Source organism: Mus musculus, chromosome 18 (assembly GCF_000001635.26).
Source record: "Mus musculus strain C57BL/6J chromosome 18, GRCm38.p6 C57BL/6J".
Taxonomy (NCBI): Eukaryota; Metazoa; Chordata; class Mammalia; order Rodentia; family Muridae; genus Mus; species Mus musculus.
Genome location: NC_000084.6, coordinates 42,711,141 through 42,737,663, shown reverse-complemented (window position 1 = coordinate 42,737,663; position 26,523 = coordinate 42,711,141). Strand labels below are relative to the sequence as shown.

The 26,523-nt window shown below is 43.2% G+C and overlaps 1 protein-coding gene across 2 annotated transcripts in view; it reads left to right on the top strand.

Annotated features, from left to right (window-relative positions):
- Positions 1–26,523, top strand: part of Ppp2r2b (protein phosphatase 2, regulatory subunit B, beta) — a 414,265-nt gene that overhangs the window by 321,808 nt on the left and 65,934 nt on the right. For both annotated transcript variants that reach the window (NM_027531.2, NM_028392.3), the window contains exon 4: positions 5,765–5,877. In NM_027531.2, coding sequence (NP_081807.1) covers positions 5,765–5,877 — 113 coding nt within the window. The remainder of the gene's footprint in view (positions 1–5,764; positions 5,878–26,523) is intronic.

Here is a 26,523-nt window from a genome sequence, read left to right as displayed (position 1 = left end):
CCCAGTTTTGTGGAGCCCGTTATCGACAGTTTCTTAATGTAGATTGCTTGCAGGTGTTTGTGGAGTGTGACTTCCTGTCTTAAGATTCATTGCATGTTATTCTGGGGAAGCATTTCAAGAAACTCGACATGCTGTTGGCATTTGGAAAAATAGTTATTAATCCCTGAGTATATTTTCGGGTCTGCAAAGCAGATGTCTGTGTATCTGAGAAAATCAAGTTCTGAGCCGCAAGCACAAGACCAGAGGAGTTGGAGATGCTCCCAAAAGCTGATCAAGAAGCAGGCTCTTTATCTGCCTTCAAACTCTCTGTGTCCTTTATGTTGATATAAATTGATATGAATAGAGAAGAGAGGATAGGTTACTGGCAGGTGACTAAAGCCTGCTCATATATTCACTCCATGAAGGAAGCTGATGATACCCCAAGAATTTAACCTCTCTCTGGAGAGAAAAAAAAAAGCCAGTTTGGAAGTCAGTCCCTACTGAAGAATGCTAATGGCAAATGGTAACCAGAGGATTCAGAGAGGAAAACAAAAGACCAAGGAAAGGAGACGAAGAGTGACTCATCATCACGTGTGGAAATGTGGTTTAAGAATGATATATCAAGAACAGAAAAATGGAGACAATGTCTACAATAAAATCAAGCAAATATTCCTTGTTAAAGACGAGAAAGATGCACAGCAAACAGCTTCCCATTACTAAGTCTTGACTGTGCGTTGTAGGTCACTTGTAACTTTGTTCCTTTTATCATTTTAATTTTGAAAGTGTATACAGTGAGTCATAGATCAATATTATAGGAGAGAGAGAGAATGTAATTCAGATGGTCACCAAATCCCTCAAATATAAAGACAGTGTACAGATCTGAAAATATGATAATTCTAGATGAGCTATTTGGGAGTTATTCAAGCAAACCTCAATATGACCAGGTCTCTATTCATCTGGTGTTTTGTTTTGTTTTCTTTTCTTTTTTGGTTTTTTGGGGTTTTTTTGTTTGTTTATTTTAAGATTCCAGTTAATGTCATTCCTTCCTGTAGCTGCTTTGTTCTGTTCTGTTGTCTTGTTTACTCTTTGCAGCCCTGATCTTTTGGAGGCCAAACCACTGCACTTCACTTCCATGTATTCTTTGTGTTTGCTTTCTGTTCATATCTCACGCAAAGACTTTGTTGCTTCATACTACTCAGAGTGGAAGTTTTAATGTGGTAGTTTTAATGTAATTACTTCAGTCGCAGAGAAGTGTCTGATTGTCTTCCATAGCTAGATTACATTATATTATGAAATTTAGCCTATTGATTATTGCAGTAAAAATCCAAAGGCTTATTAAGTACTTTGTAGGGGGGATGGGAAAGAAAGTGAAATTCAATGAAGATTAATTATATAGCATAATGTTCTGTTAATTGAGTTTTTAAATAGTTTTTTGATTAACAAGGATATTATCTTCCCATTTGGGATGCTATTTCACATGTCAACTGCATCTCAAATAGACTTTTCTAAGGAAAATTCCCATGTTCTTATGCAGTCTTCTTTTCTATACTAATATTGAGGTTCAAAATCCATGCATACCCCCATGCCAAATAGGTTAACATTCAAAAATTAATGGAGGACAATGGGAATGACTATATAAAAGAGAACATGAAGATAAATGATAATGTTGTGTTTTAAGCTGCCACACGTGATGATAAACTACCCAGAGAACAAGCCAGAAGAAAGAAAATGCCATTTCTCATATTAACAGCTGCATGCTCCTTAGAGTTTTTTTCCCCCCACAAAGCTTTAAGATCCTGAGTCAAATGAAAATGCTGTGATAATAAAGTCAAGTACGACCCCAGGCAACACAACCCTGGGGAACTGGATTGAATTCTCCATCAATTATCTTTTGGAGGGACAGGGTGCTTATCTCATTAGTTGAGAATAGCTACTAATTCTACTAGAATAGGTTTTTTAACTTCCTAACTTTTAAAGAAAAGCAAGCTCACATTCCATTGTGAAATAGACCGAGAAGTTATTTGCCACACAAAGACACATTGCACTGTCTGGGTTACTTATCCTGCCCGGCTGTGTATGCTGAGAAAGGCAGAGGACTAAGGTGTTCGTGGTGGAAATTAAGCAAATACCTGGACACAAAACAAGGACAGTGTATATCCCGACACAGAGAGAATCACTGCTAGTGTCTTTTAGAGGAAAAAGAAAAATATGTAAATAATGTGTTTATTAACAGAAATATGATATATTCTAGAAGATGTTCTTAAGCCAGGTTTCAAAATTTAATAATATAGCAACAAAAATACTTTTCTAGCTAATTTTTATTAAAATACCATATTTTTTTAATACCTGCATATTATTCCCTCATATGATTTGATTCTTCTGTGGTTTAACAATAAGTCTCCCACTATTAGGCTTTCAATTGTTAACACATTCATACTACAAAATATATTCCGTAGTATATTATATTACATGTCATAGATTCAGGAAATACATCTATATGGATAGCTGTTGGTATATAATATACATTCAGGTAAAATGCATACATTACCCACATGGCCTATCACTTGTTAGAAATAGTTAAACAAGGAAATAGTAGAAGACTATACAAAAAAAAGTACGCAATAATCTCAATCTACAGGAACTAAGGGAAGTGTTTGTTTTCTTAACCTTTCTGCTCATTCTCATTTTCCAGTTACATCTTATATAATAAAAGGAAGGAAATGATTAAATACACAACTTATTATACATAATGTCATTGTAGTTCCTTGCCTCAAAATACTGCATACAGAAAATATAAGGATATACACAGGAGATGGTCATGGTGGAGCATGCCTTCCACCCCAGCCCTGGGCAGGCAGATGAAGGTGGTCTCTGTTCCAGGCTACTCAGAGCTACATAAGGGAGACACCACCCAAAAAATAAGAAAGAATATATACAAAAATTTGATCATGGATTATTTTTAACTGGAGGTCACATGGGTAACTTTTATCCTTGTGTTTGCTCTGTGATTTTGATTTATCTCTATAGCAATTTACCATTTATGATATAAAATATAAGATTAAAATGCCTTGCAAGTAAACAAATTTAGACCCATTTCAAGGCCAAGAAACAGGAAAGATTTGGTGGTGAAATTCACGGGTTCATAGATTGTTCTCAGGCACAGCTAATGAGGAGCAAATCAAGTGACCATGAATAAGGTCCGTGTTTAATTCTCTCAATCTAAAAAAGCAGCCCATGTGAACAGGATCTCAGGAGAGCTTGGGACCAGAGGGATGTGAGCGTAGAGCTAGCAATTTCTAAATTAAGCCCACAGCTGGGACAGGCTCTCCCCCTCCCCAACCCCCAGCACAAGTCAGGGTGAGCTCAGAGCTGAGAATCCACAGATCCCACAAGGAACAGTCTGGCCAAACATGATAAAAGGCTTGGAAGCCCAAATAATACCTAGGTGTGTGAAAATGGCTTTTTACTAAAATGTCCCCATAGCTGCTGACAGCCCACAACATGATACTTTTAAGACCTCTAAGACTAAGACATGAAGTCATGAAGTCCTGTGAGGTCATGTGCCTCTGCTTGCAAGAGGGGTCCTCCCAAAGGTGAACAAGCTGGGAAGTAACAGTGTGGAACCTGCTGAGTAGTGAAGAGAGGAGGCAAGACAGAAAACCGAAGAAGTCCTCTTACAGGCAAGGAGAGGGACAGCTTTTCTCCCCAGAAAATAGAAGTGTGTAGACATCCTTCTGGGGTGACGCTCACAGCAAGAGAGTTACCTATCCTTCTGCGGATGTTTGGCACAGAATGCTCCTTCTAATGATAGCTACTGTTTGGACACTATCATTAGCCCAACACAATTAAACATGCTGATTTATTCCATCTTAATATACCCCATAAGAAAGATGACCTTTCTACCGGTTTATGAATAAACTGGAGTACAGAGTGACTACCAAGTAATTTTGAAATGCATGGTTGTATGCATGCTGAAATTGAGATTTAAGTAGGCATTCTGCACTTCCTTGTTTCCTGATGATCATTTCTGACTCCAGGACTATTTTGTACATGCCTTCTCACAAGGACCATAGTCCTTGACCATATGCCTATTGAATGAAAAATAAGAAAGGAAAAAGAGGCCATGACTCCTTCTAGGTATGCTGGATAAGAAGTATTGTAGATATGAGGTTAAAAAAAAAAATCCAGAGGCCCAGAGTAAACATGGCCAGACTGAGTCAGGTCATGTAAGGAGATTGGGGGAGGGAGAGTGACAGAAGAGTCTCAGACCAAGAGAGGTGCCCTGGGCCAAGAGACTTGCATAGACAAACCAGGAGAAGAGGCAGTCTAGCCCTTTGGCTGGAAAGGTCAGGGTAAGGACAGGGTAGGCTATCCAGGAGGACTATGAAACAGGTAGAGACTGAAGGATGCTGGGAGAACCTGGCAGCCAGAGTCTGCTTTGATATGTTAATAAGCATCTCAGCCTTTTGTCCAGGGTTTGAGACCTAACAGCTGTCAGGCAGCAGTGGGAATTAGGCTCAACAGTATTGCACAAATCCTGTGCAATAGAGACAAATATAGAGAAACTAAGTGTGCCCCTGCTTTTCAGAAGGAAAGGCAGAGACAAGCATAGACTGAGGGTGTGTGATCTGATAAGGAAGGACTCCAAGGCCATATGGCAGGCGGACAAGACTGGCTTAGCCCAAACATGTTTTCTAAAAAGGTAGAAGTTAGAGAGCCTGGGTGGAGCATGCCCCACCAGTTCCCAAGTCCCAGATTCCCTCCATCATGGCCTTGGGCTCTCAGCACCGGGAGGCATTGGAGTTATCACTTTTGTTACATTGCTTTGGAAGAGGACAGGTGTCATCAAGAGATGCATGGTGGTAGAACAGGTCTAAACTACAGTTTACAGTTGGGAACTATCAGGAAGCAGCAAGAAGGAAAAGTGAGGTCGGGGAGAGAAGAGGGGAGATTGGAACAGAGAGGGGAGGGGAGAGGAGAAAAGAGAAGAAAGAGGAAAGGGAGGGGAGAGAGTGGGGAGATAATTCATTGGCAGAGGACTTTTCTAGCATCTACAGCCCTGGGTTTAACCCTCGGTGCCAGATGGAAGGAAAAAAGATAGACAGACAGATAGTAAATAGATAGATGATAAATAGATAGTAGATAGATGATTGATAGATACATACATACATACATACATACATACATACATACACACAGAGACAGACAATAGCAGAAGGCACAGTATGTTCAAAGAGCCTGAAGCAGAAATGTGCTTAGTGGCCTAGGCAGACAAAAGCCATGTGACAGTAGCACAGGGAGTTGGGTAACAGAATGGTCAGCAGTATAAGAGAGTCAAGGAAGTCAAGAGTGTAGGTTGTGAAGGGCCTTTGTGGGCATGGTGAGGACAGTATCTAAGGAGGGTGGATGCTAAAAAATAGAGATGGTAACAGTGTCCTGCTGTCCAAAGCGATCATGAACATTATATTAAAATGCTCCATGTGCTAACACCTACAGAGTGAACGCTATATATGTGACTATTCTTACTCAGTTTCAATCAATATTTTTACTGAATGAGTCAAATTAAAATGTAAGGCATCTGTTCTAACACTGCATCATCAGAGAAGGCCATTTGTCCCAAAACAGTCTGCTTTTGTCTTGCCTTGTGAGCCTTGCCTTCAAATGACATGAGATTTACATAGGACAGACCTTTGAGGGGCTGGTTCCTATAGCCCTTCTTACTATATAATTGCTTGACCACCATCTTCCTTGCCCTGCCTTCATGACTTCTGATTGTCCTCCACAGATAAAACTGTGAAGCTGTGGAAAGTCAGTGAGCGGGATAAGAGGCCAGAAGGCTACAACCTGAAAGATGAGGAGGGCCGGCTCCGGGATCCTGCCACCATCACAACCCTGCGGGTGAGTGTCACTGCCCCAGCCATGCCTTTCAGCAGCCTGGCTAACAGGAGACAGGGGTTTGCCCCCCTGAAATTTGGCATGTGCTGGTCACAGCAGCAGATTACAACTATAATATGTGGTTGAAGACACTGGGCAGAGCCTCAGCCTTCCCATCTCTGGTGGCAGACGGAGGACCGGGAAAGGTGCCAGGCCCTAATGACTACAAATCCATGTTTCTGTTTTGTCCCCAAGGACTTGCCACATGGCCACTGCCATACGTCGCTGTATTCTTAGCCTGTCTACTCACATTACCTAGCATGTCTTGAACACCTTCTGTAGTTGGAATATGGGTGGGGCTCAAGACTGCTCGGGTAGAAAGTTTGACTTTTTGCCCTTCAGAGCCCAAGCTTCAGAATCTAACAGACCTAGGTTTGTACTCTGCCATTTACCAGAATCTTCCATGGTTATTGCATTTGTCTTTGTACTATTTTAACTAACAGAAAACTATTTCCAGGAAGAACCATTTGATTTAGACCACAGTTGACAGGATTTTGCCTAGGATCAGCTGGCTCCATTGCTTCCAGGTTGTACTGAGGAAGATGTTAGTGGCCAGTAATGTTAGTAGCCAGATGTAGAGAGGACTCACTTCATGGTGCTCAGAAAGCAACGAAACAGACTAGATGGAGCCAGAAACAAGATAGTCTCCAAATACACATTCTCAGACTATCCTCTCTCCAATCAGTCCCCCATCTTCCTAAAACTCCACCAAATTATGAACTCAGTAACACACTGACTTGTTGATGAAGCCTTTGTGACCCAGTCACCTTTGCGTGATTAGATCCACCAACATGAGGACCAGGCCTTCCACACATGAGTCCTTTTTGGAGGAAACCGTATTCAAAACAGAGCCTTCACTTAATCCTTTTGAACTTTAGTCAGACAAGTTGTTTTTCCTTTCTTTCCCCTGCCACTAAAAGCCCTGCTGTCTATGAACTTGTGAATGTGAAAGAGAAGGATTGGAAAGTCTTCCCCCTGTGGCTATTACACTCAGCACATATGTAGACTTTGCTCTCAGCCTGTATGGCTTCCTTAAGGCCCTCCAGATGTGCATAGCCTGCTGAGGACTCACACTCAGATGGCCCTAACCCTACACAGGCTAGGACAAATGCTCAGACAGAGATAGACATGGAGTTGTCGTTTGTCCAAAGGAGAAAGAGATGGATGGCATTTGCTTTGGAAAGCCAGGAAAGGCCTCAGAGAGGGTTATTAGCAAAATGGATTTCTAAAAATGGAGCATTAAGAGAAGACTCTCTAGTAGTCTCAACCTTCCTAATGCTGAAAACCCTTAGTATAACACATCATTTTGTGGGGATCCCCCAAACATAAAGTTATTTTTGTTACTACTTCATAACTGTAATTTTGCTACTATTATGAATCACAATGCAAATATCTGTGTCTTCCAATGGTCTTAGGCAACCTCTGTGAAGGGGTAGTTTGACTCCCAAAGGCATCATGGCCCCCAGGTTGAAAACCACTTCTCTAGTTATAGGTAGAAGTGATTGAAGACTGGATGGTTTCTTTTGAATCTGTATAGTGCAAATAGTAAAGTAAGAACATGTTTGGACCAGCCCTAACCCCACAGGTCTTCTAGCACTGGGAAGTATGTGTTTCCAGACACCAGCTGCTGTACAGAGGGCCAAACCTGAAAAGGGAACAGCCAGCTGTGAAGCACATGTCAGCAGGGAGAGAGGGTCTCACCCATGTACGGAAGCAGAAGAGGCCATTGGTGATCACTGTGTGCCTCTATTGGCTCATGGGTTCATTCATTCTTTGATTCATTCATCTATTTGTTCATCAGATGCTTTCAAACACTCTGCTGGTCACGGGCCTGGGCTATTAGGGCTTATCCTGTACTGATGGGCACTAAGTCTTTAATTGTGTTCCTTCTGAGCCCACACACACTGGCTGCTCTATTCTCACTCAAGTTCCCCATCCCTGAATCAGACCAGGTTGCAGAGGTGTCCACATGCCCTGCTGTTCTAAAAGTGCAGAGGTTTGGGAGACTTCAAAGAAGCATAATGAAGAACACGAAGGTCTGAGCGGGCTGATGTTGGTTAGATGTACATCTATACTCCTCTCTCGATGGGGATGGTGGGTATTTGACTTATCTGTAGAATACAGGTGACAGTTGTCACTATTCACTGTGGTTCGTATGCAGATTCAATGAGATACTGTGTATGTAATAAAGAGCTGAGCCTGTGTAAGTATCTGGCACTCCAAGCTAGCTCCCCACTTAGTGTTACCATCAACAGCAACATCACCAGCCCTCACTATCATCATCAGCCTCACCACCCATGCCACTGTCATCATCCCTTCTCTTTCCCTCATTGTGTGTGTGTGTGTGTGTGTGTGTGTGTGTGTGTGTGTGTGTGTGTAAGAAAGAAAAGTCATGGATTTTTTATACTGTTTTACTCATTCCACAAGCTCCTTATAGATAAGTGGTAAGCACTGTGCCAGAAATAGCACAGGAATTAAGACTGTCTTTTAGCCCTCAGTCCAAGGCAGTCCTCTGAGGAAAGCAAATGGACTGGATGCCCCTGAGTTCCGCCATGGATTCTGCCTATAGTGATACGTTATTCTGAAAATATGTCTTGCATTCAAAGAGCCTGAGCTTGTCCAGACCTTGAAGCGAACTTAATTCACCTTGAGATCATTCTAGACTATGTACTTAACCTGCTGCCCTAGTGTGCATGTGCTCTGTTGAAGTTTAACCTGCCTTTAAAAGAGCAATGCAAACAACCTTACTATGCATAGAGAATCTTAAGTTTTATAGTCTTCATTGTCCCTGACCCAGAGTAATGTCTCTGTGTATGAGTGTGTATGTTGTGGTAATCATTTGCTGAAAGCAGCCAATGGGGTGGAAGCAACGTTAAAGCAAATATTCACCATAAATGTTGGAAGCAAAATAGATATAGGCTGATAACATCTATTTGCAGTAGTGTTTGCCATTTTGGGTCACTTGAGATTAGTAAATAACGTTTTCCCTTGTAAAACTCTGTCAAAGATTCCTATCCCATGTCACATTTCCTGCGCTGTTCAATAAAGATAGAGAAAACCCCATTTTTTAGGGACAGGCAAGCATCAGGCACATGTACATATACACACAGACAACAGACAGGCTACACACAAACCAGTAACCACATGCTACAGAGGGAAGATACAAGGAGAAAAAAAATTTAAATTTGGGCTCGATCTTGATCAAATTATTCTGAAAGGACGTACTTTCTTTTCATTTCTTAATGTGACATCGATGCATTTTGGTGCCTCTGAAATTATCTTTAATGTGTTAACTGATACATCTGCCTTTGTCTGTTGCGTGCATGACATTTTTCAGAGGCTGTCTATAGGGCCCAGTATGGTTTCCCATTGCCAAAGGCATCCTATGGGACTCCATATATGTGTCTAACTCCTTGGAGGCTCCATCCCAGTGACAGAGGAGAGAGGCCTATTTCCATTCCCACTGGAGCAGAGATCCACTGTGGCAAGACAACATTGCTAATGAAGTGAACTTCAGATCACTCCTGACAGAGGCCCCGAGGTGTAGCTGCCAGTTAGAAAATAACAATTCAGTTGTCCGTAGCCAGCTGTGTGGCCCTGGATGGCAGCCTCCATTTTTCTCTCCTTGCTTCTAAGCTGTTGAGCAGAGGGTTGAAGAAATTAGAATTCCGAGACCCAATTTGCTTTTTTGATACTTGACACTGGGATTAGTTAAAAGACCAAGGTCTGTGGTCACTGGATGTTGTCATCTACCAAACCCCTTAGAATTGTGCGGTTTGTTTGTTTGTTTGTTTGTTTGTTTCAACTTCTGTTACTTTTAATCACATCAGCAGTAATTACAAGGATATAAACATATTCACTATAAAAATGATTTTCCCCGTGTCTTACTCCACTCCTCAGTCTGAAGCCGGTTCATATAAACATCCACATCCCACACTCTGACCTTTAAAGCTCCAAAAAAGGCCTGATGGAGAAAGAAAAGGAAGAAAATAGCAGCAGCAACAACAACATAAAGAAAATCCTCTCACGCAACCTGAAAACCATAGATTCAGAACAGTGACCCCAGAGGGCGGACACTCCAATGCGACATTAAATAGACTATTCTTTACCGACGTACTGTCTGCGGTTGAAATCTGCATCGCCAGCATTTGCATCCCCCACCCCCTCCCCCCACCAAGATTTCCACTTGCTCACTTCCACAGTATCCAATTCCACGTGGGTCTTGAGAGTGGGAACATTTAATAATACCCGACAGCTAATTAATCCTCACCGTGTAACGAACCCATCCTTTTTCAATTCTGAGAGACTCAGCATCTTAAAAGCAAGATTATGAGTCTGGCTTTTTTTTTTTTTTTAAATGGAAGTTGCTCTTTCAAACCCAATCGCTTGTTACCCAAGGAGCCTGGGAGAAGGCTGTCTCCCTGCTCAGCATCCTTATGTCCCCGAGATAATCATGGTGATAATTGAGTACCACCCTCTGGATGCTTTCTTACCTAATGCCTCAGTTCATCTTCAGAACTCACAAGGAGGAGGAGTGGACAGGCATTTGGCAAGGGAGTTGCTGGAATCTAGTATTTACTGAGTCTCTACTATACCACAGGCATGCTGTACTTCTTGTTTGTAGCAAGCTGCCCCAGGAGCTGAGTCCATTGCTCATGACATGAAGCTCCAAGTGGGGCATTCCACGCTCAGCTTGCAGGGTTATAAAAGAGACATTGCTTTGCTACTGGACCCTTAAATTTGATACAGGCTCCAGGAATAAAAGCAACTTGCTCCTCTTGTCTTTCAATTACCTGTCATTCCAGAGCTAAGACCTAAACCAAAGCCAGGGCTCTGAGCTTTATACACATACATCAAAGCATTTGATATGCTTTTCTCTCAGATATATGTGTTTGTGTGGTATGAGTACAGATGTATACACATGTTCACTTGCATGAGTACACATGTGTATGTGTGTACATATGTATACACATATGTACCATATGTACGCAGGTGTGTATACACATTCACATGTGTGCATGCATGGGGAGGCCCAAGACTGATTCCAAGGTGTCTTCCTTAAGTTTCTATCTACCTTCTTCATCAAGGCAGGGTCTCTCACTTGAACGCCAAGCTCACAGGTAACTTCCACTAGGCTAGCTAACCAGCTGCTCCGGGGACTCCCTGGCTTTGCCTTCTGTGAGCTGGAATCAGAAGCAGGCAGCCATGCCCAACTGGCATTTGTGTGGGAGATGAAAGATCTCAGTTCTAATTCTCACCCTTGTTGGTAAATACCTTATACACTGAGCTGTCTTCCCAGCCACTAAAATGCCACTATGAGTAATTGGTACCTTTATTATCAGAGGTGCTCACAATACCACACACACACACACACACACACACACACACACACACTCACACACACGCACACACAGGCACGTATGCACAAGTGCATGCACACATCCAGACACACTTGCTCGCTCACTCACTCATGTGTTCATAGTCATTAAGTTTCCCAAGACAACATGGAGGAAGAAGCCCCTTGAGTCCCTGAGCAGCTGCACGCAGCAAGCTCCACCATCCGCCTCTCCCCTAGGCTCCCAGGGGCAATGGGCCCTTGGAGCCCTTTCTAAGCAACAGGATTGGTATTCAAGTGAATTAATCAGCCCTGGGTAGAAGCTAGGTAGTAAGAAATCACCCTTGGCACTCTCTCCCAGCGGCATGAGCCTAGAGATAGATAGCGTGTGCCTCATTAGAGTTGGTTGACATTGCCCTAGGAACCTAGGCCAGGGTGACATTTGCCTTTAAACCTGTTATAAATAGACTCTCGAAGGTGTGAGCTCTCATGCTGTGACTTGTCATAGCCCGTTTTCTGAGAGAGGAGGGAGATAATATGAGTTAAGTTTTCTAATGGATTTCATCCAGACCTCCCTCACAGCTAATGGGAATCGTATTTGAATAACTGATTAAAAAAAAAACTGACTTCATGGATGCGTTCTGACTATTAGGTTCTGGCTTGCCCTTACACCATTGACTCCGTACAGTAATTTTGCCGGGAAGTTCATGCTACTCTCCAGGTCATCGGAAGCCACAGACTTCCTGTCAGTTGACGCCTTGGTGCCACTTAATCAAAGAATTTTTCCTGGAATACTTGGTGAGAAATGACACATACCCCTTCTCTGCGTGTCCTTCACCTGATCTTTCTTCTTAGGGTTGAGTATAACTTAATAAACCCTTTGTCCATCGCCTGCCTTGCCTCATCCCTCAGAAGAGCGCACACTCTATGGAAAGGGAGGTGGTGAGGCGTCCGCAGTTGGAACAGTGCAGGCACGTAGGTCGCCATTTGTCAACAGAATGAATTACGCCAAAGCGGAGACTATGTTAGAGGAACCCTGGCTTTTGCTCACAGTCTTCTGACTCTGAGATGGCAACGCTGGCACTCAGACCCTAGTCTGACCCAAAATCTAGTGGTGATTCATTCTTTCATTCCTTTCCTCCATGGCTTTTGCTCTCTAAGAAAATGCTAATTCGTAGCCGTACTGCTGGGGAACGTCATCATTGATCTCCATCTCTCAGAAGTCCCTGTCAAGACTTCCTTAATTCACGAGCTTATGCTTAGAGGCCCGAGGGCTCTGTAAGGGCTACTTTGCTATTGGGTAGCGTCACAAGGACCAGCCAACTCTTCCCTGAATGATTGTATGCTGCTGTGTGTTTGTACTCCCGCCTCCTGCCCGTGACCACATCCATCCACCTCTAAGCGCAGTCATGTGTTCTTGACTCTGCAGAACTTAACCTGTTTCCCCTTAATGTGACCGTGATGTTCTCCAATCATAGTGATGGCTATTTAGACAGCTCTAGGCCAGAGCCTGACAGGCACGAGCATCCACCAGATGCTGCCTGGAACTTCCTGAGAGTTATAGTTCATATTTTCTGGGGTTAGACAAGTTAGTCTCTCTCAAAATTTTTTCATTACTTTTCTCCATTTTTTTTGCCCATGGGGAAATTTTTTCAATGAAACTACAAATTTAACTACCTGATTTTTTTTTAAGATTGCTGACTAGACACTCTAGCAGTTTATGCTGATGTTTTCATAATAACTGCATTTACTCAGCCTTTTATCAAGACAGACTTGGGGCTAGGCAGTTTTTGTGTATATTTTACAACTCTTTCCTTCTCATAATCCTATGACTTAGACATTGCACCCATTTTAGAGGTTTGTAGACTGAGGTACAGAAAGGTGAGTGCTGGGTTGGCAATTCAAAGAGAATAAAAAGTACACCCACGAGCAGAGTGTAGATGTGTGTGCGCTGGAATCTTGTCTTTCATGTGATGAAAACTGTTTTGGTTTAATTCCTTGATTTATACAAGGATGAGAACTCCTATAAAAAGGCAGCTCCTATAAAAAGGCAGTCTCAGAAAGACAAGTGAGCCACTTTGTCCCCAGCACAGAGATGAGACGAGCTGCCTGTGGAATCAGTTTGAGCCATGACTCTCAGAATGCAGTGTGTGTCACGGGCACCCAGCATACTCTTTAGAAACATTCACTGGACCGCATCGCAAGGAATTCTGGTCTCAACAGCTTGGATAATACTCTCCCTAGGCAACTCGTGAGGAACTCTGGCACACACTTACAGAAGTACTGACAGAAGCTCTCTGTGTTACTTTCTCGGTTACTGAGAGTAACACATACGGTTGCCATGGCAGCTCAGGGGATGCACAGAATGGAGGACGTGCAGCGTAAGGATGGGGTTTCCCACATCACTCTTCAGGGCTTTTCCGGCTTTGATGCTTGTGGGCACTGTACCTGGGATGCAGGAGAATGTCTGCTGTTGTTTGCTTCCTTCTGGTGGTGTAGATGATAAGAGTGTAAGTTCCTCAGAAGAGGAAGCAGCCAGGTCAGTCCCAGGGCAAACAATTGGTTGAGTCCGGAACGACTTTCACTGCCCCTAATTTTAATTTGGGGTTTATGCTTTAATAACCAAGGCCTCTTAGGACATAGAAATTGCCTCCCTCCAACCATTTTTAATTTTTTTAAACTTCATTTTCTGATTTATGGCTGCACTGGGTGCTTGATATACAATCTTTTCACGGCTTCATCTTTCCTGATATTTGTTGCAAATAACAATGGAGTTTTAGCTTCTGCAGCGAAAATCAATCAAGTCTGCTTCATATTCACAGGCTGGCAACGGCCCCCGACGGCCCCCCTGGATTAGATTAACTTGGTGAATGTGTCACTCTGCCGTGGGTAATTTCTCATCTCTAGCTCTGTCTTCCCCCTCCTACCTCTGCGGGCGGATATTGAGAGCTCTCATTGATTGACTGCCCCAAAAGTGAATACTGGCATGTGATGTGTGTAACACAGCGGGACGCACGTATTCTGTGTTTATGAAAATAAATAATAATTTCTGTTATCATTATTGATTGTTGCCATTATCTGATTGTATCTGTCTGTGTCAGGGAGTTTCTGTTATGGGATCAGAGAACACTCTATGGGACCCCAGGCAGCTAGGCTATAGACAAACCTCCATGTCTAGACTCATTTACTCCTTTAGGAGTGATAATTATATTTCTATTCTTCTTGTTAGCTAATTCCTTTGTCTAATATCCAGGAAGACAATAGTAGTTGTGCTCAATGGTAACCAAATGAACTAATTCACTTGGAATTATTAAAGCAGTCAATACGTAGCAAACATCTGCTGTGCTCCAGGGGCATTTGACATCATTGAATCTTCCACATAAACCTGTAATATGGGGAACCAGTGTGATCCTCACTTTTAGGGGCATGGCACCTGAAGCTGTAAAGGTTAGGGAACCTGCCTAACAGAGGTGAATAAGTGTCAGTGCCTGAAATTGAATCCCTGTCTTTCTAATTCCAAGATTCATATTGCTATCCTGCCTCTTGTTAAGACAAAATGTTTGCTATACGCATTGATATTGAGGTTTGAGCTCAAATCCAGGCAAGTAAGCTGGGGTGAGAGAGGCCATAGAGGCTGCTGGCATTGGCAAAGGTGGGTTTGTGGCTTTGCAGGAGAGTAAGAAGAAGGTAGAGTACCTTGAGCTATGCCATGGCATAAAACATCTAGTCAACAGTCAGGAAGTGCCTATGCTCCACCCCACCCCGACTCGTGCTCCCTGCACATGCACACACACACACACACACACACACACACACACACACACATACACACACACGTAGCTGGCTACTCAGAAACTTCAGGAAAGGGGCCACGGCACTCACACATATCTATCCACTATGACCCAGAGAGTATCGCTGGCAGCCGTTGGCATAACTTTTAAGATCTGTTTCAAACTGGAGTGTCTCTGATGATTTTCAGCTGTTCCTTCTGACTCTCAAGGTCTATACAGACCAATATGAAAGTAAATTCTATCAAAATACAGTTGCCTTGACACGGAGGGAGAGATTTGATTTAGATTGATTTGTTGTGACTCTCGCTATCATTGACTCTAGCTGTTTCTTAATCCCATGAAGCAAGTTCCTTCCCCTCCCATTCTAGTCATATCTTGGGGGCAGCCACCTCGTGCCCAGTGGTACATTCCAACAGTAACTACTGAAGACATTTATTAAGCATGTACCTTCGGCAGACAGGTTATAAGCATATTTCATTGTACCCTGACACTAAACCCATGAAGTGGATAATTCTATGATGCCCATGTTGTAAAAGGGGAACTTGATTATTAATCCTGAAGCAACCTGCCCACATCTACAGCTACAAGTGGCAGGGTTATATTTTTAACCTATTCAATCTGACTCCAAAGCCACTATCCTGTATAAGAGTCACCAGGAAAGAGGTCAATCTATGACCAAATGGCAGCCATCATCTATAACACAGGAATGACTGTATATTCTTACACATGCCAGGATGATAAAATAGGAAACTGGTGAAGAGTCAGATCTACTGCAATCAGAGCACACTCTCTGATGATGTCACATTATCTCTCATTCCAGAGATACTTCTGGTATGCTGCATTTAACATACTGCAGTTAGATCCAACATAGACAGCAATATAAACAGAATCCTATACCTGGCTTAGGATCAAGTTATCAGTGTACCTTGATCCCCAGCCCTTTAGAATGTGCCCATGGCCTCAAAAGGAGGAAGATGGTAAAACATCCACTCATTTGAGAAAAGCATCACACCTGACCAAAACGCAAAGGTGTTGAGTGTCATTTATCTTGAGACACTGTGGTCAGGGTTTAGCCATGATTCCAGGCTTTGGAAGGCTCTCCCTCCTTACCTTTGGTCATTCTGTGATCTGAATTCAGGGATGGGCTATGGGAAGGGCTGAGCTAGCCCTGAGTGTAGGCACCCTGATGGCCGTTTTCAGGTTTTGCACACATAGACAGTGTCACCATTTCAACCCTTGTTCACACTGCCGCAGAGCAAGAGTGCCCCTCCCATCTTTCATCTGAGTAATTTTAAGTTAACACTTTTTTAAATTAAGTAGAAACTCAGGCATAACTGGATGATGAGAGTGGGAAAGATTGTCTAGGTCTTTGAAATGGGTGTGCAGGCATGTATATGCTTATGGTTTAGCATGCCTGAGAATGTTAATAGACCTGACTTAGATTTGTTTTCCAAATTGGCTTCCTTAGTGGATCAAATGTGGGCATCAGACTCCCTTTTACTTCCAAGTTATACTACGAAATTAATTTGAAATCACAAGAGGGTTTCTAGGTCCTCTGCTCATTATACATAAGATCTTTGTAGAAAATAATTAACACAAATGGATTTAGAATTAAGCCCAACAGAGGACATGATCGCTTTGATCTTAGGACATTGCCAACCAAGCACGAGCTGATGCATTGATGCAAGCATTTTAAATACCAGTCCTCTCCAGACAGCCGAGATTTTGAAACGCATCCCTGGGGGGTGTGGATGTGAAGAGACTGTCTTCTCTTTGATGCATAACAAGAAACCAGTTGGAGAAAAACTTAGATGAAGGGTAGTTTTATATTTAAAAGAAAAACCATATTTTCGACAGAAAAAAAAAATATAGAATTCTTTGGTTTCCTTAGAAAGGTTGAGCCACGGTTGGGGGGGTGGTGACATTCCACCTAGAATGTGTCTACTGGAGCCGGTGTTTAATGCCTTCCTCTTTTCTATAGAAGTAAGTGTCCAAAGCTATCAGGACACATAAACATGCTCACAAACGCATTTTGCTGGAGTAATATAGGAAGCTACAGTTTAAGCATATTTAACCAAATCCATTTTCAGAGCTTCTGTGAAACTTTGAGAGATTAATATGTACTCTCTAGAAAGGATTTCAAGTGAAACATTTTTTCCATCAAATTTATTTGTCCATAGGGAAAAAAATATTTTTCCTCGGTTTAGGAAACAATTACTGTTTATAATAGTCTACTAAAATTGTTATCCATGACCGAGGCAGGTCCACAGTTGGAATGAGAATCATCTGTGACACTAGGCCACCCATCTGTTACTCTGACATTTCTCTTTTCCATAGCAAGACTTAGTTCATGAAGGCAGCCTGATTCCAATTCAGACCCTTTTATCAAATTATTATGAACCACTCTCTAAACAGTAGGCCACTGATCTATTTTGAAGGCACAGCAATGAACCTCCCTTTGGAAAGTGCTGGCTAAAAGAGTTGGGTCCGTAAACAGGAGTTCCCCCCTCCCAGTCAGAGTCACTTGGTGGAACTTCCTCCTAGTCAACTGAGAACTTCCTTCCACCTGACACCATGCCGAGCAGGCAATGTACCCACATTTTTTTCTTTACTCTAACCCCATGTCGGGATTGAGAAGACATCTCCAAAATGGAGGAGTGACTCATTTAAGGTAACTTCACTAGCAAGTGCAGACCCATGGCATTCACCAACTTCCAGGCTTCAGTCCCCTTACCCTGGACCTCCATGTTAGCTAGCCTCCCAAAGGCAGTGGCTTCTCGTGCTATAGCCAGTTCAGATCTAGCCTATGTCCAGACTTCTTGAAACAGAAATTCCACAAGTAGGTCATGAAAACACCTCCATCTTATATAATTTCTATCTAATCTGCTACACATATGAAGCTTTCAAGTCTCCATACAAATAATGTATATGTATATGATTCTCACTCTAATGAGTCTTAGATCTCATGAGTTTGGAACATATCTTTTAAAATAGTGGGGGAAAAAACCAATGTTGTGTTCTTGCTTGTCACTTTAGCAAAGCCTGTTGTAAACTTAGAAATTACCTGTCTCATCATGGTGCCATAGTCAGGTAGACAAACACTAAAGAGAAGGAAGCAGAAGAAGCTAAAGTTCAAGGCCAACTTACAGGGCAGTTTGGCTGCTGGTGTAGCTCAGTTGTAGAATGTTCATCTGGCATGTGAACAGCCCAAGATTTGAATCATAGCACCACACAAAACCAGGCATGGTAGCACATGCCTGTGGTTCCAGCACTCAGGAGAATCAAAAATCTCAAAATCATTTTTACTACATATCAAGCTCAATGCCAACCTAGACTACATGAGACCCTGTCTATAGAGAAGAAAATAGAAGAGAGAGGAGGGGGAGAGGAGGAGTGAAAACTAGTTCCCCTTTCACACTTTCTTCTCTGCCCCTTAACCCCACTTTCTCTCATTTCCAGGAATTTGGAGTTCTGTAACAAATACTTAAATAAATAGAGTACCTGTTTAACTCTAACACAAAGTGAAGAGTTCACATATCGATCTCAATTGGTTAGACTCAGAAGTGAAAGTGACGACACAGCTCTAGATTTGATTGCTAACATCGCTTCCCACAGGAAGGCCATTGTACAGACAGGCCCACAGATGACTGCAACAACCATGTCCATCACTAAGAACACGGGCCTTGGGTGTTTCTTGCTTATACACTTTTAATTAAAGGCACTTACTGAATACCAGCTATGAGCCAAGTGCTCTGTAACCTGATGTTGCAATAACACCCACAGAAGGCATGGTCCCTACCTTCTAACTTTGCAGTGTCTTGGTGAATAGGAACTAAATCACTTTGAATGTAAAACAGGTACTATGACAGGAGATACAGGGGGAAGGTACGTGGCATGTAAGAGAATGATGGAGAATTTGATCCAGGGAGCACATAGAACAATTTCCTAGACAATAATACTTGAGCTGTAGTAGTAGGCAGGTTAAGAGACAGGAAGAACACTCAAAGCAAGGGACATGCAGAAGGCCAAGAGTCACATATGGGAGTCACCACAGCACAGTGGTGACTCCCATATGTGGTAGGAGAAGGGTGACAGAAACATCAGGCATGTGTGGAGGGGAGTGTGGTACCACCAAGACTACACCAAGCACCATGGGCTTCCTTAAGGACCCTGCTCTGCCCTGGCTTGTACTCACTGCTCTGTATGGGTTGCTCCTTTGGAACATCCCTTTTTTGCTTTGGTACAGCTAAAAAAGTCTGTACCCAAGACAGGAAATATACCAAGCTGCGTGAGTAGGTGGTAACAGAGAGTTTAAATTCAGGAAGAAAAGTGCCATTTGTCATTTAGGTCATGTTGCCCTCTAGCCCCTGACTGGCACTATTTTGATACATGCTGGGGCATGGCCTTCACCTCCCTCCTCCAATACCAAGGTGTCCTCGCCACAAGGTGAACCCTTCTATGAATGATTAAATTGTTTGGAGGGTCATAGAATCTGACAGCTCCCTATTACACAAAGGAAAAGATAAGCTTCCGATTAGCCCTGGGAATGGAGGAAGTCAAGACGGAGTGTACCTGTCAGAGCCGCTTACAACATATAAATCATTACCTCCATCTTCCATGCAGGCTGGTGCTGGAGAGAGAAAGAAATGACTGGGGTTGGTTAGGAGTGTAGCACCCTGGGAAGAGCTTCTACTTAGCTTCAAAGACAGATTTGCTCTGCTATCCATGCAAAGAAATCAGAGCTCCACACCCAGAGGAATGACAGAGACAAACGCCCATGGGTTCCTGGAAGGGACCATTTGTTTTCCAGGCATTTGCCAATGTCTTCTAATGTAACCATAGAGGCCGTAGGAATTTCCTCAGACTCCAAGAGGCGGTGTGCTGAGGATGACACCTGCTATATATCTGATGTGGAATGTTCACGTTATACAATCAACCTAACAACTGGAGTTGTTATTCTGGCCTTTATTCCTTTCATTCACAAGCATAAATTCTGAGATGAGCCCAACATAGTTAGCCTGTCTTGCAGTCTAGGACATCAGGGTTTTTTCAGGCACACACTAACATCATAAAACTTAGAAAGAAAAAAATTAAGGACAGCAAGTCAAAATTAATAAAGACTTTTACAATTTAAAGTTAGGTCTGGAGTGATGGCTCCGTAGCTAAGAGCACTTGAGGCCCATTCAGAAGACCTGGGTTCGGTTCCCAGCACCCACAAGATGACTCACAACCACCTGTGCCTCCAGTTCCAGGGGGTCTGATACCCTCTTCTCACCTCTGAATGCATGCATATGGTGCACATAAATTCAAGTCAGCACACACACATGAATATAAATAATAAATAAATAATTTTTGGAGAAAACTCAAGTTGATTGGATAGTATAATAGTCAAATGCTCTTTGCATTGTATATCATACCGAACACCAAGTACCTTGCAGAACGTAAGAGCCTAGAAGATTCCAGCTGCAGAAAGACCAGCACTGAAGAGCCTCTTGTTTGTGCACAAAGGCCAAGAGACACTGAGTCTTGTGCTGTTTCTGGAGGGTTTGGAACACATGGGCGAAGCTGGAGGGAGGAAGTTCACCTCTAGCTCTTCCAAGCTTTCTGCCCTCTCTTTCTCAATGTCCCCTGACTTTTCGGTGTAGAAGTTATGTTTGTAGATGTGTCACCCGGAGCTGAGCATCTCAAAGTCATTCTCTGTACGTAAGGATGAGGTGGTACAGGGAGTAAACCCATCAGAGTCCCTGCAGCAAGTTGAAAGGAATGGGTCCCCCCCACACCCACCCCATAATGCCCAGTTTTGAGAGAGCCTTTCAGTTCTCTCTGAGACAGGAGAGGTCTTCTGAGGAATGACTCCCTCAGAAATTGCAGCCACCTCTCTACATCTCCATGAGGGACCCTGGGGTGGTGGCAGGAACAGGAACCTGAGAGACGCTGTTAAAAGCCCCTTGGGACTCTTGGTTGCAAATCTCCCTTTAAATTGTCTGCCTCCGCTTCCATCTGTCAGTCACCCAGATACAGAATTCTCTGCCTGAACCAGAGTTTACCCTTAGGTCTTAGAATCCAGTGTCAAGTGCTATACTCCATGTCTTTATTTTGTGGGTACAGTAACAATGCAAAGAAAGAACTAACATTTAAAAACTGCTTCTGAGTGGTAGGTTGTCTTTCTTTAAATAAAGGCAAGATAGAACGTTCTGCTTTTTGTTTGTCTTGAGTATGCACCCCCTCCCCTGAGGTTTATTAGCCTCCTTTTACATTCTCAAACTTAGGCTGGAGGCAGGGACAATGGCTTAGTCCACAAAGTGCACATTTTACAAGTACACAGACCTGAACTTGGACCACCAGGTCTCATTGAAAGCCAAGTGTGGTAGTGAGAGTCTATTGTCCTATGGAGCTGTCCTATGTAATCCTAGCATAGATGGGATGGTAGAGCTAGGCTGATCCCTGGCTCCCTGGTGGGCCAGTTTAGCCAGCTGGAGAAGGCCAGGTTCATTGAGAGATCCTGTCTTAGAATATTTAAATGGAGAGTGATTGAAGAAGACACCCAATATCCACCCCTGGCCTAACATACACACACATACACACAAACACACATACACACATATACACAAATACATATATACATACACACAAGCACACATACACACACATACACAAATACATATATACATACACACAAGCACACATACACACACACATACACACATATACACACATATACATATACACACATATACACATATACACATACACATATACACGCACACATACATACTCACATACACACACACATATACACATATGCACACAGGGGTGGGAGTTAGTGAGGATAAGTGATTACAACTTTTAAAACCTGAAATGCAACAGTGAGCACCAGAAGTGTCCTCTAAAATACCAACCCCTTTAATTAGCCCGCTTTTCTTGTAGAAACATCCACATCAGCATTAGTACTGAGGTACTAATCAAAGAGAATTAGACTTCTCCATATTTATGTTTGATAAGACTGTGTCTTCCTGTAATTCTGATCGTCAGATGGAAAGATGCCGCAGCGCAGGCAGACGGACTTTATTGGCACTGGTTCCTTCCTGGGAAGAAAATAAAACATGAGCAATGTAAGCAACGTATATGTTGAGTGAGTACATTCCAAACATGTTGTAAACTTAGCTCGCCTAAATCTGCAACCCTACACAATGAAAATGCCTCGCTATATTTGGTGCTGTAACTCAAGATCTAGGTTTATATTACTTTCTATAATTTAAGACAAAAAAGGAAAAAAAAAAAGAAAAAGAAAAATCCTGTGCCTATAAATAGACCTAGAATAGAATGCCATTTTAAACTAGCAGTTCTTGTGAAGAAAAAAAAAAAAAATAACCAATTAGGGAACATATTGAGTCGGGCTCCAGAGAGAACATGGAAATTTGTTGTGTTCTCTGCCGGCGTGTGCACAAGGAAGGGTGTTTCCTGCCACCTTCAGGGTTTACATGTGACACCTTACCGTGGTGGCTTCTGTTCTCTCCAGCTGCCCTTACTTGTCTGTTCCGGCTAGCAGTCTCTGCTCCTGAGACAACAAAGCTCTACACAGGACAAAGCATCTCCCATCTCCCATCTCTCAGCTTCCCTGAGAAGGGTTTCCACTGATTCCAGGCTGCAGAAACCCCTTGAGCCCATGTAGGGTAAGACTAGGACATCTCTTGATTCCTCAAGACTCAGCAGTCTGTCAGCACAAGCCCAGACCTGCCGTGTGCTTTGAGGTTTCTTCAATATCAAAGTCAGTACTTTGCTTTCAGAGGCCTGAAGATAGGAATCTACTTCCTCATTTTCTCCCAAGAAACACACGGCTTCTCCTTTGCTTCTCTTGATGTCTTTCTTTCTGCACACTGAAGCAAATAACTCTCCATCCATGTGTCTTTCTTCTGGGCACACACTTCAGCTGTTGATCTATAAGTCCCCCTGCCAAACTCCAACAGCCTGCTTTCCTCCTCTGCCACTTCCATTCTCCTTTCAGATAGGGAGGGAAAAAAGCTCATTGTTTTTCTTCTTAACGTCTAGCTATATGTCTTTTCTCTCTCTCTCTCTCTCTCTCTCTCTCTCTCTCTCTCTCTCTCTCTCTCTCTCTCTGCACATCATTTAACTTACTTCTCAGTACTGCTCTGTTCCTTACACTGGGTCCTCCACACTATCTAAAGCAGAGGTTCTCAACTTTCCTAATGGTGTGACCCTTTAATAAAGTTCCTCATGTTGTGGTGATCCCCAACCAGAAAATGATTTTATTGGTGTTTCGTAGATATAATTTTGCTACTGTTATGAATCATAATGCAAATATATGATATGCAGAAAATATGCAAGCTCTGTGAACACAACCTTGAGGATGAGAAATACTGACCCAGACGCTAAGGAGACCCTTAGGGGGAATCTCATCCCCTTGTCTTACTGCGCAGGGACATGAGTAGGCTTTGAAGTCACTGAAGCCGTGGATGGGGAAAAGGGCATGGTATGGCTTCAGTAGCCATGTCTGCAGAGGGTACCATGTAGCTCACTGGGAAATATGAGACCTCCCAGCTGAGAGGTACCTGGTCGTAGCTGTTTAAATATGTTTGGCCCAGGGAGTGGCACCATTAGGAGGTGTGGCCTTATTAGAGTAGGTGTGGCCTTGTTGGAGGAAGTGTGTCACTGTGGGAGTGGGCTTTGGTCTCCTTCTATGCTCAAACTCCACCCAGTGCGAAAGAGAGTGTCCTCCTAGCTGCCTGCAGATTGTCAGTCTTCTGGTTCCCTATGGAACAAGATGGAGAACGCTTAGCTCCTTCTCCAGCTGCGATGCTTCCCACCTTGATGATAATGGACTGAACTTCCTAAACCTGTAAGCCAGCCCCAATCAAATGCTGTCCTTTATAAGAGTTGCCTTGGTCCTGGTGTCTCTTCACAGCAATGAAAGCCTTAACTAAGACACTGGGTAATGGAGCTCACTGAAAGCACTTGTCTGATTAGGCGTGTGGGAAAATGTGCTTGATGAGGCCACACGTGGCAGGCCCAGGGGATTAGATGCCATTAGGGCTACAGGAAGCAAGTGTCCTAGACACAGGATCTGAAGGCCTCGGCCACACACGGAAGAGAGGGGAGCCCTCTGTGTGCAGCCAGGCATCCCTACTGTGGAGGTAAACCATGTCAAACCAGCTTTTCGGGTCTCACTTATGAAAACACATGCGAGTTAGCAAAGAACAATCTAACGGAGATCTAATATTGTACCTGGTGAAATATAGATTTCCCCACACACACACACACACACACACCAGGCCATAACTTCTCTATTGGAATTCACTGTGTTGTCTCTCAGGTGCTACAATCACAGGGATATGACACCACTCCCAGGAAAATAAATTTTCTATAACTAACTGAAGGCCACTTGTATGAACCATCTTTCTGGGTAGTATCGAGGTAGCTTTCCCTAGTCACCAACTTTCTCAAAGTCTAGGATATTTATGTTGGTGACAGACACAGCCTTAGCCAGCATCACCAAACCCAGGAACTTAGTGTGCCCCCATTTCCTTTTGACTATTCTGGTTACACCAAGCCTGGCTTTTGCGATAATAGTTCTAACCTCTCTCAGAACACTTATAAATATGCGTTTGGTTTTATATTTTATTTACTCATAGCTAACTTTAAACTCAGAGTTTAAAGAGTCCCAGAGATGCACCAGCACCACTAAGTTCTGTTCTCTCCCCCACCTCACGCCCTGCTCTCTCCACACTGGACCTCCACCTAGCTGCTCTTCCCACCCCTTGTCCTACTCAGTTCCTTCCCTCCCTCCATCCACCTCTAATGTCTATTTTATATCCCCTTCTGAGTGAGATTCAAACATCCTTTCTTGTTACTTAGCTTCTTTGGGTCTGTAGGTTGTAGCATGGCTATCCTGTACTTTATGGCTAACTTCCACTTATAAGTGAGTGTATGTCATACAAGCAAGGATTTGAGTGACTCCGTGTTTGTCCCTTTCTCCCTCAGTGTAGTCACAGGTTTTTGTTGTTCTGGGTTTTTGTTTTGTTTTGTTTTGGTTTGGTTTGTTTTGGTTTGGTTTGGTTTTGGTTTTCTTTCATCTTGAGATTTTTCCTTTCTGTAAGGTTCAGAGCTTTCCATTTTGTCAAAGAGGCTAATAGCTTTGATCTTTGTGAAAAATAATTCATGCCCTTCCCTTCAAGAAGAGAAAAAAAAAATACTGGGAGTTTCAAGTCTGTGATCAAGCCTAGCTGTGACCTCTGAGCCACCACTACTTCTTATCGATCACCTTTCCCTAAATCAGAGGGCAGAGAGTCAGGGATGAATCAGGAAGTGGTTGGTGACCTGGAACCTTAAAGGGAGTGGACACAGGACAGCACACAAGGACAAGGCCTATTGTTGACTGCGGAGAAAAGAATCAGCTGATCATGTGTAGGATGTGGAAACACAGTCTGTGGAAAGGGCAGAAGATCTCAGGGTCTTGGCAGACAACAATACAGTGCATTGTTCCAAGAGATGTCATTGCATAAGCTTATTTCATCCAGGATGAACCTCCTGCCTTTTTTTCCCACTGTTTACCTATGGTTTATAGTCTAATTTTAAAAAGAAAATTACAGGGCTAGGGTGTAACTCAGTGGTAGAGTACTTGCCCAGGATGCTAAAAGCCCTGAGTTCAAGCCCCAGAAGAACCACAGAAAGAGAAAGAGAGAGAGAGAGAGAGAGAGAGAGAGAGAGAGAGAGAGAGAGAGAGAGAAAGAGAGAGAGAGAGAGCTCATTGAACTTTTAAGATTGGAAGAAAAATTATATGAGAGATAAATGCACTCCCTGCTTGAAGAAAATTTGTAAATAACGTTCCAAACACAATTTCAGCCTAGGGAACAGTGACTAATTAGTTTTGCTGTCCTTGAGCAAAGGACCATTAGTGAGAAGTGACCCCAGGAAAATGCTGGGTTAAAGAAAGAAACTAGAGATCTGTTTTAGGGCTCTCACAGCTGCCCCATTACTGTCCTGGGATGGGGTGCCTGCGCAGAATGAAGACCGGCCTATTAACTGTAACAGTGGGAGCCGTGAGGTAGGGAAGAGCTGGGGAGATGGAAGTGGGAAGGTGATGGAAAAAAGGGGAGAGTAAGTCCAAGGGCACTGATGGTGTAGGAGAGGATCTGGTCCTTCCAGTCTTCTGCTTTGCATAGCTCCTACTGCCCCCTCCCCATGCTGATGGTGCTGACAGCTCCAGAAAGCAGCTCTTACCTGTCAGGAATGGGGATGCGTGCTCACTAGAGGCCTTGGCTTTCCCCAGGGCCAGGCAAATGCATGATAAAGGAAGCATATATTGCCATTGTATTTGTTAAGTGTGTGTGTGTGTGTGTGTGTGTGTGTTCACACACCTGCAGGAACACATGTGGAAGTCTGAAGACAGCTTTAATTACTCCCTTCTCTCTCCTTCCATGCCACCATGGAGAGATTAAGGATCACACAGATCCTCCACCGTGGTGG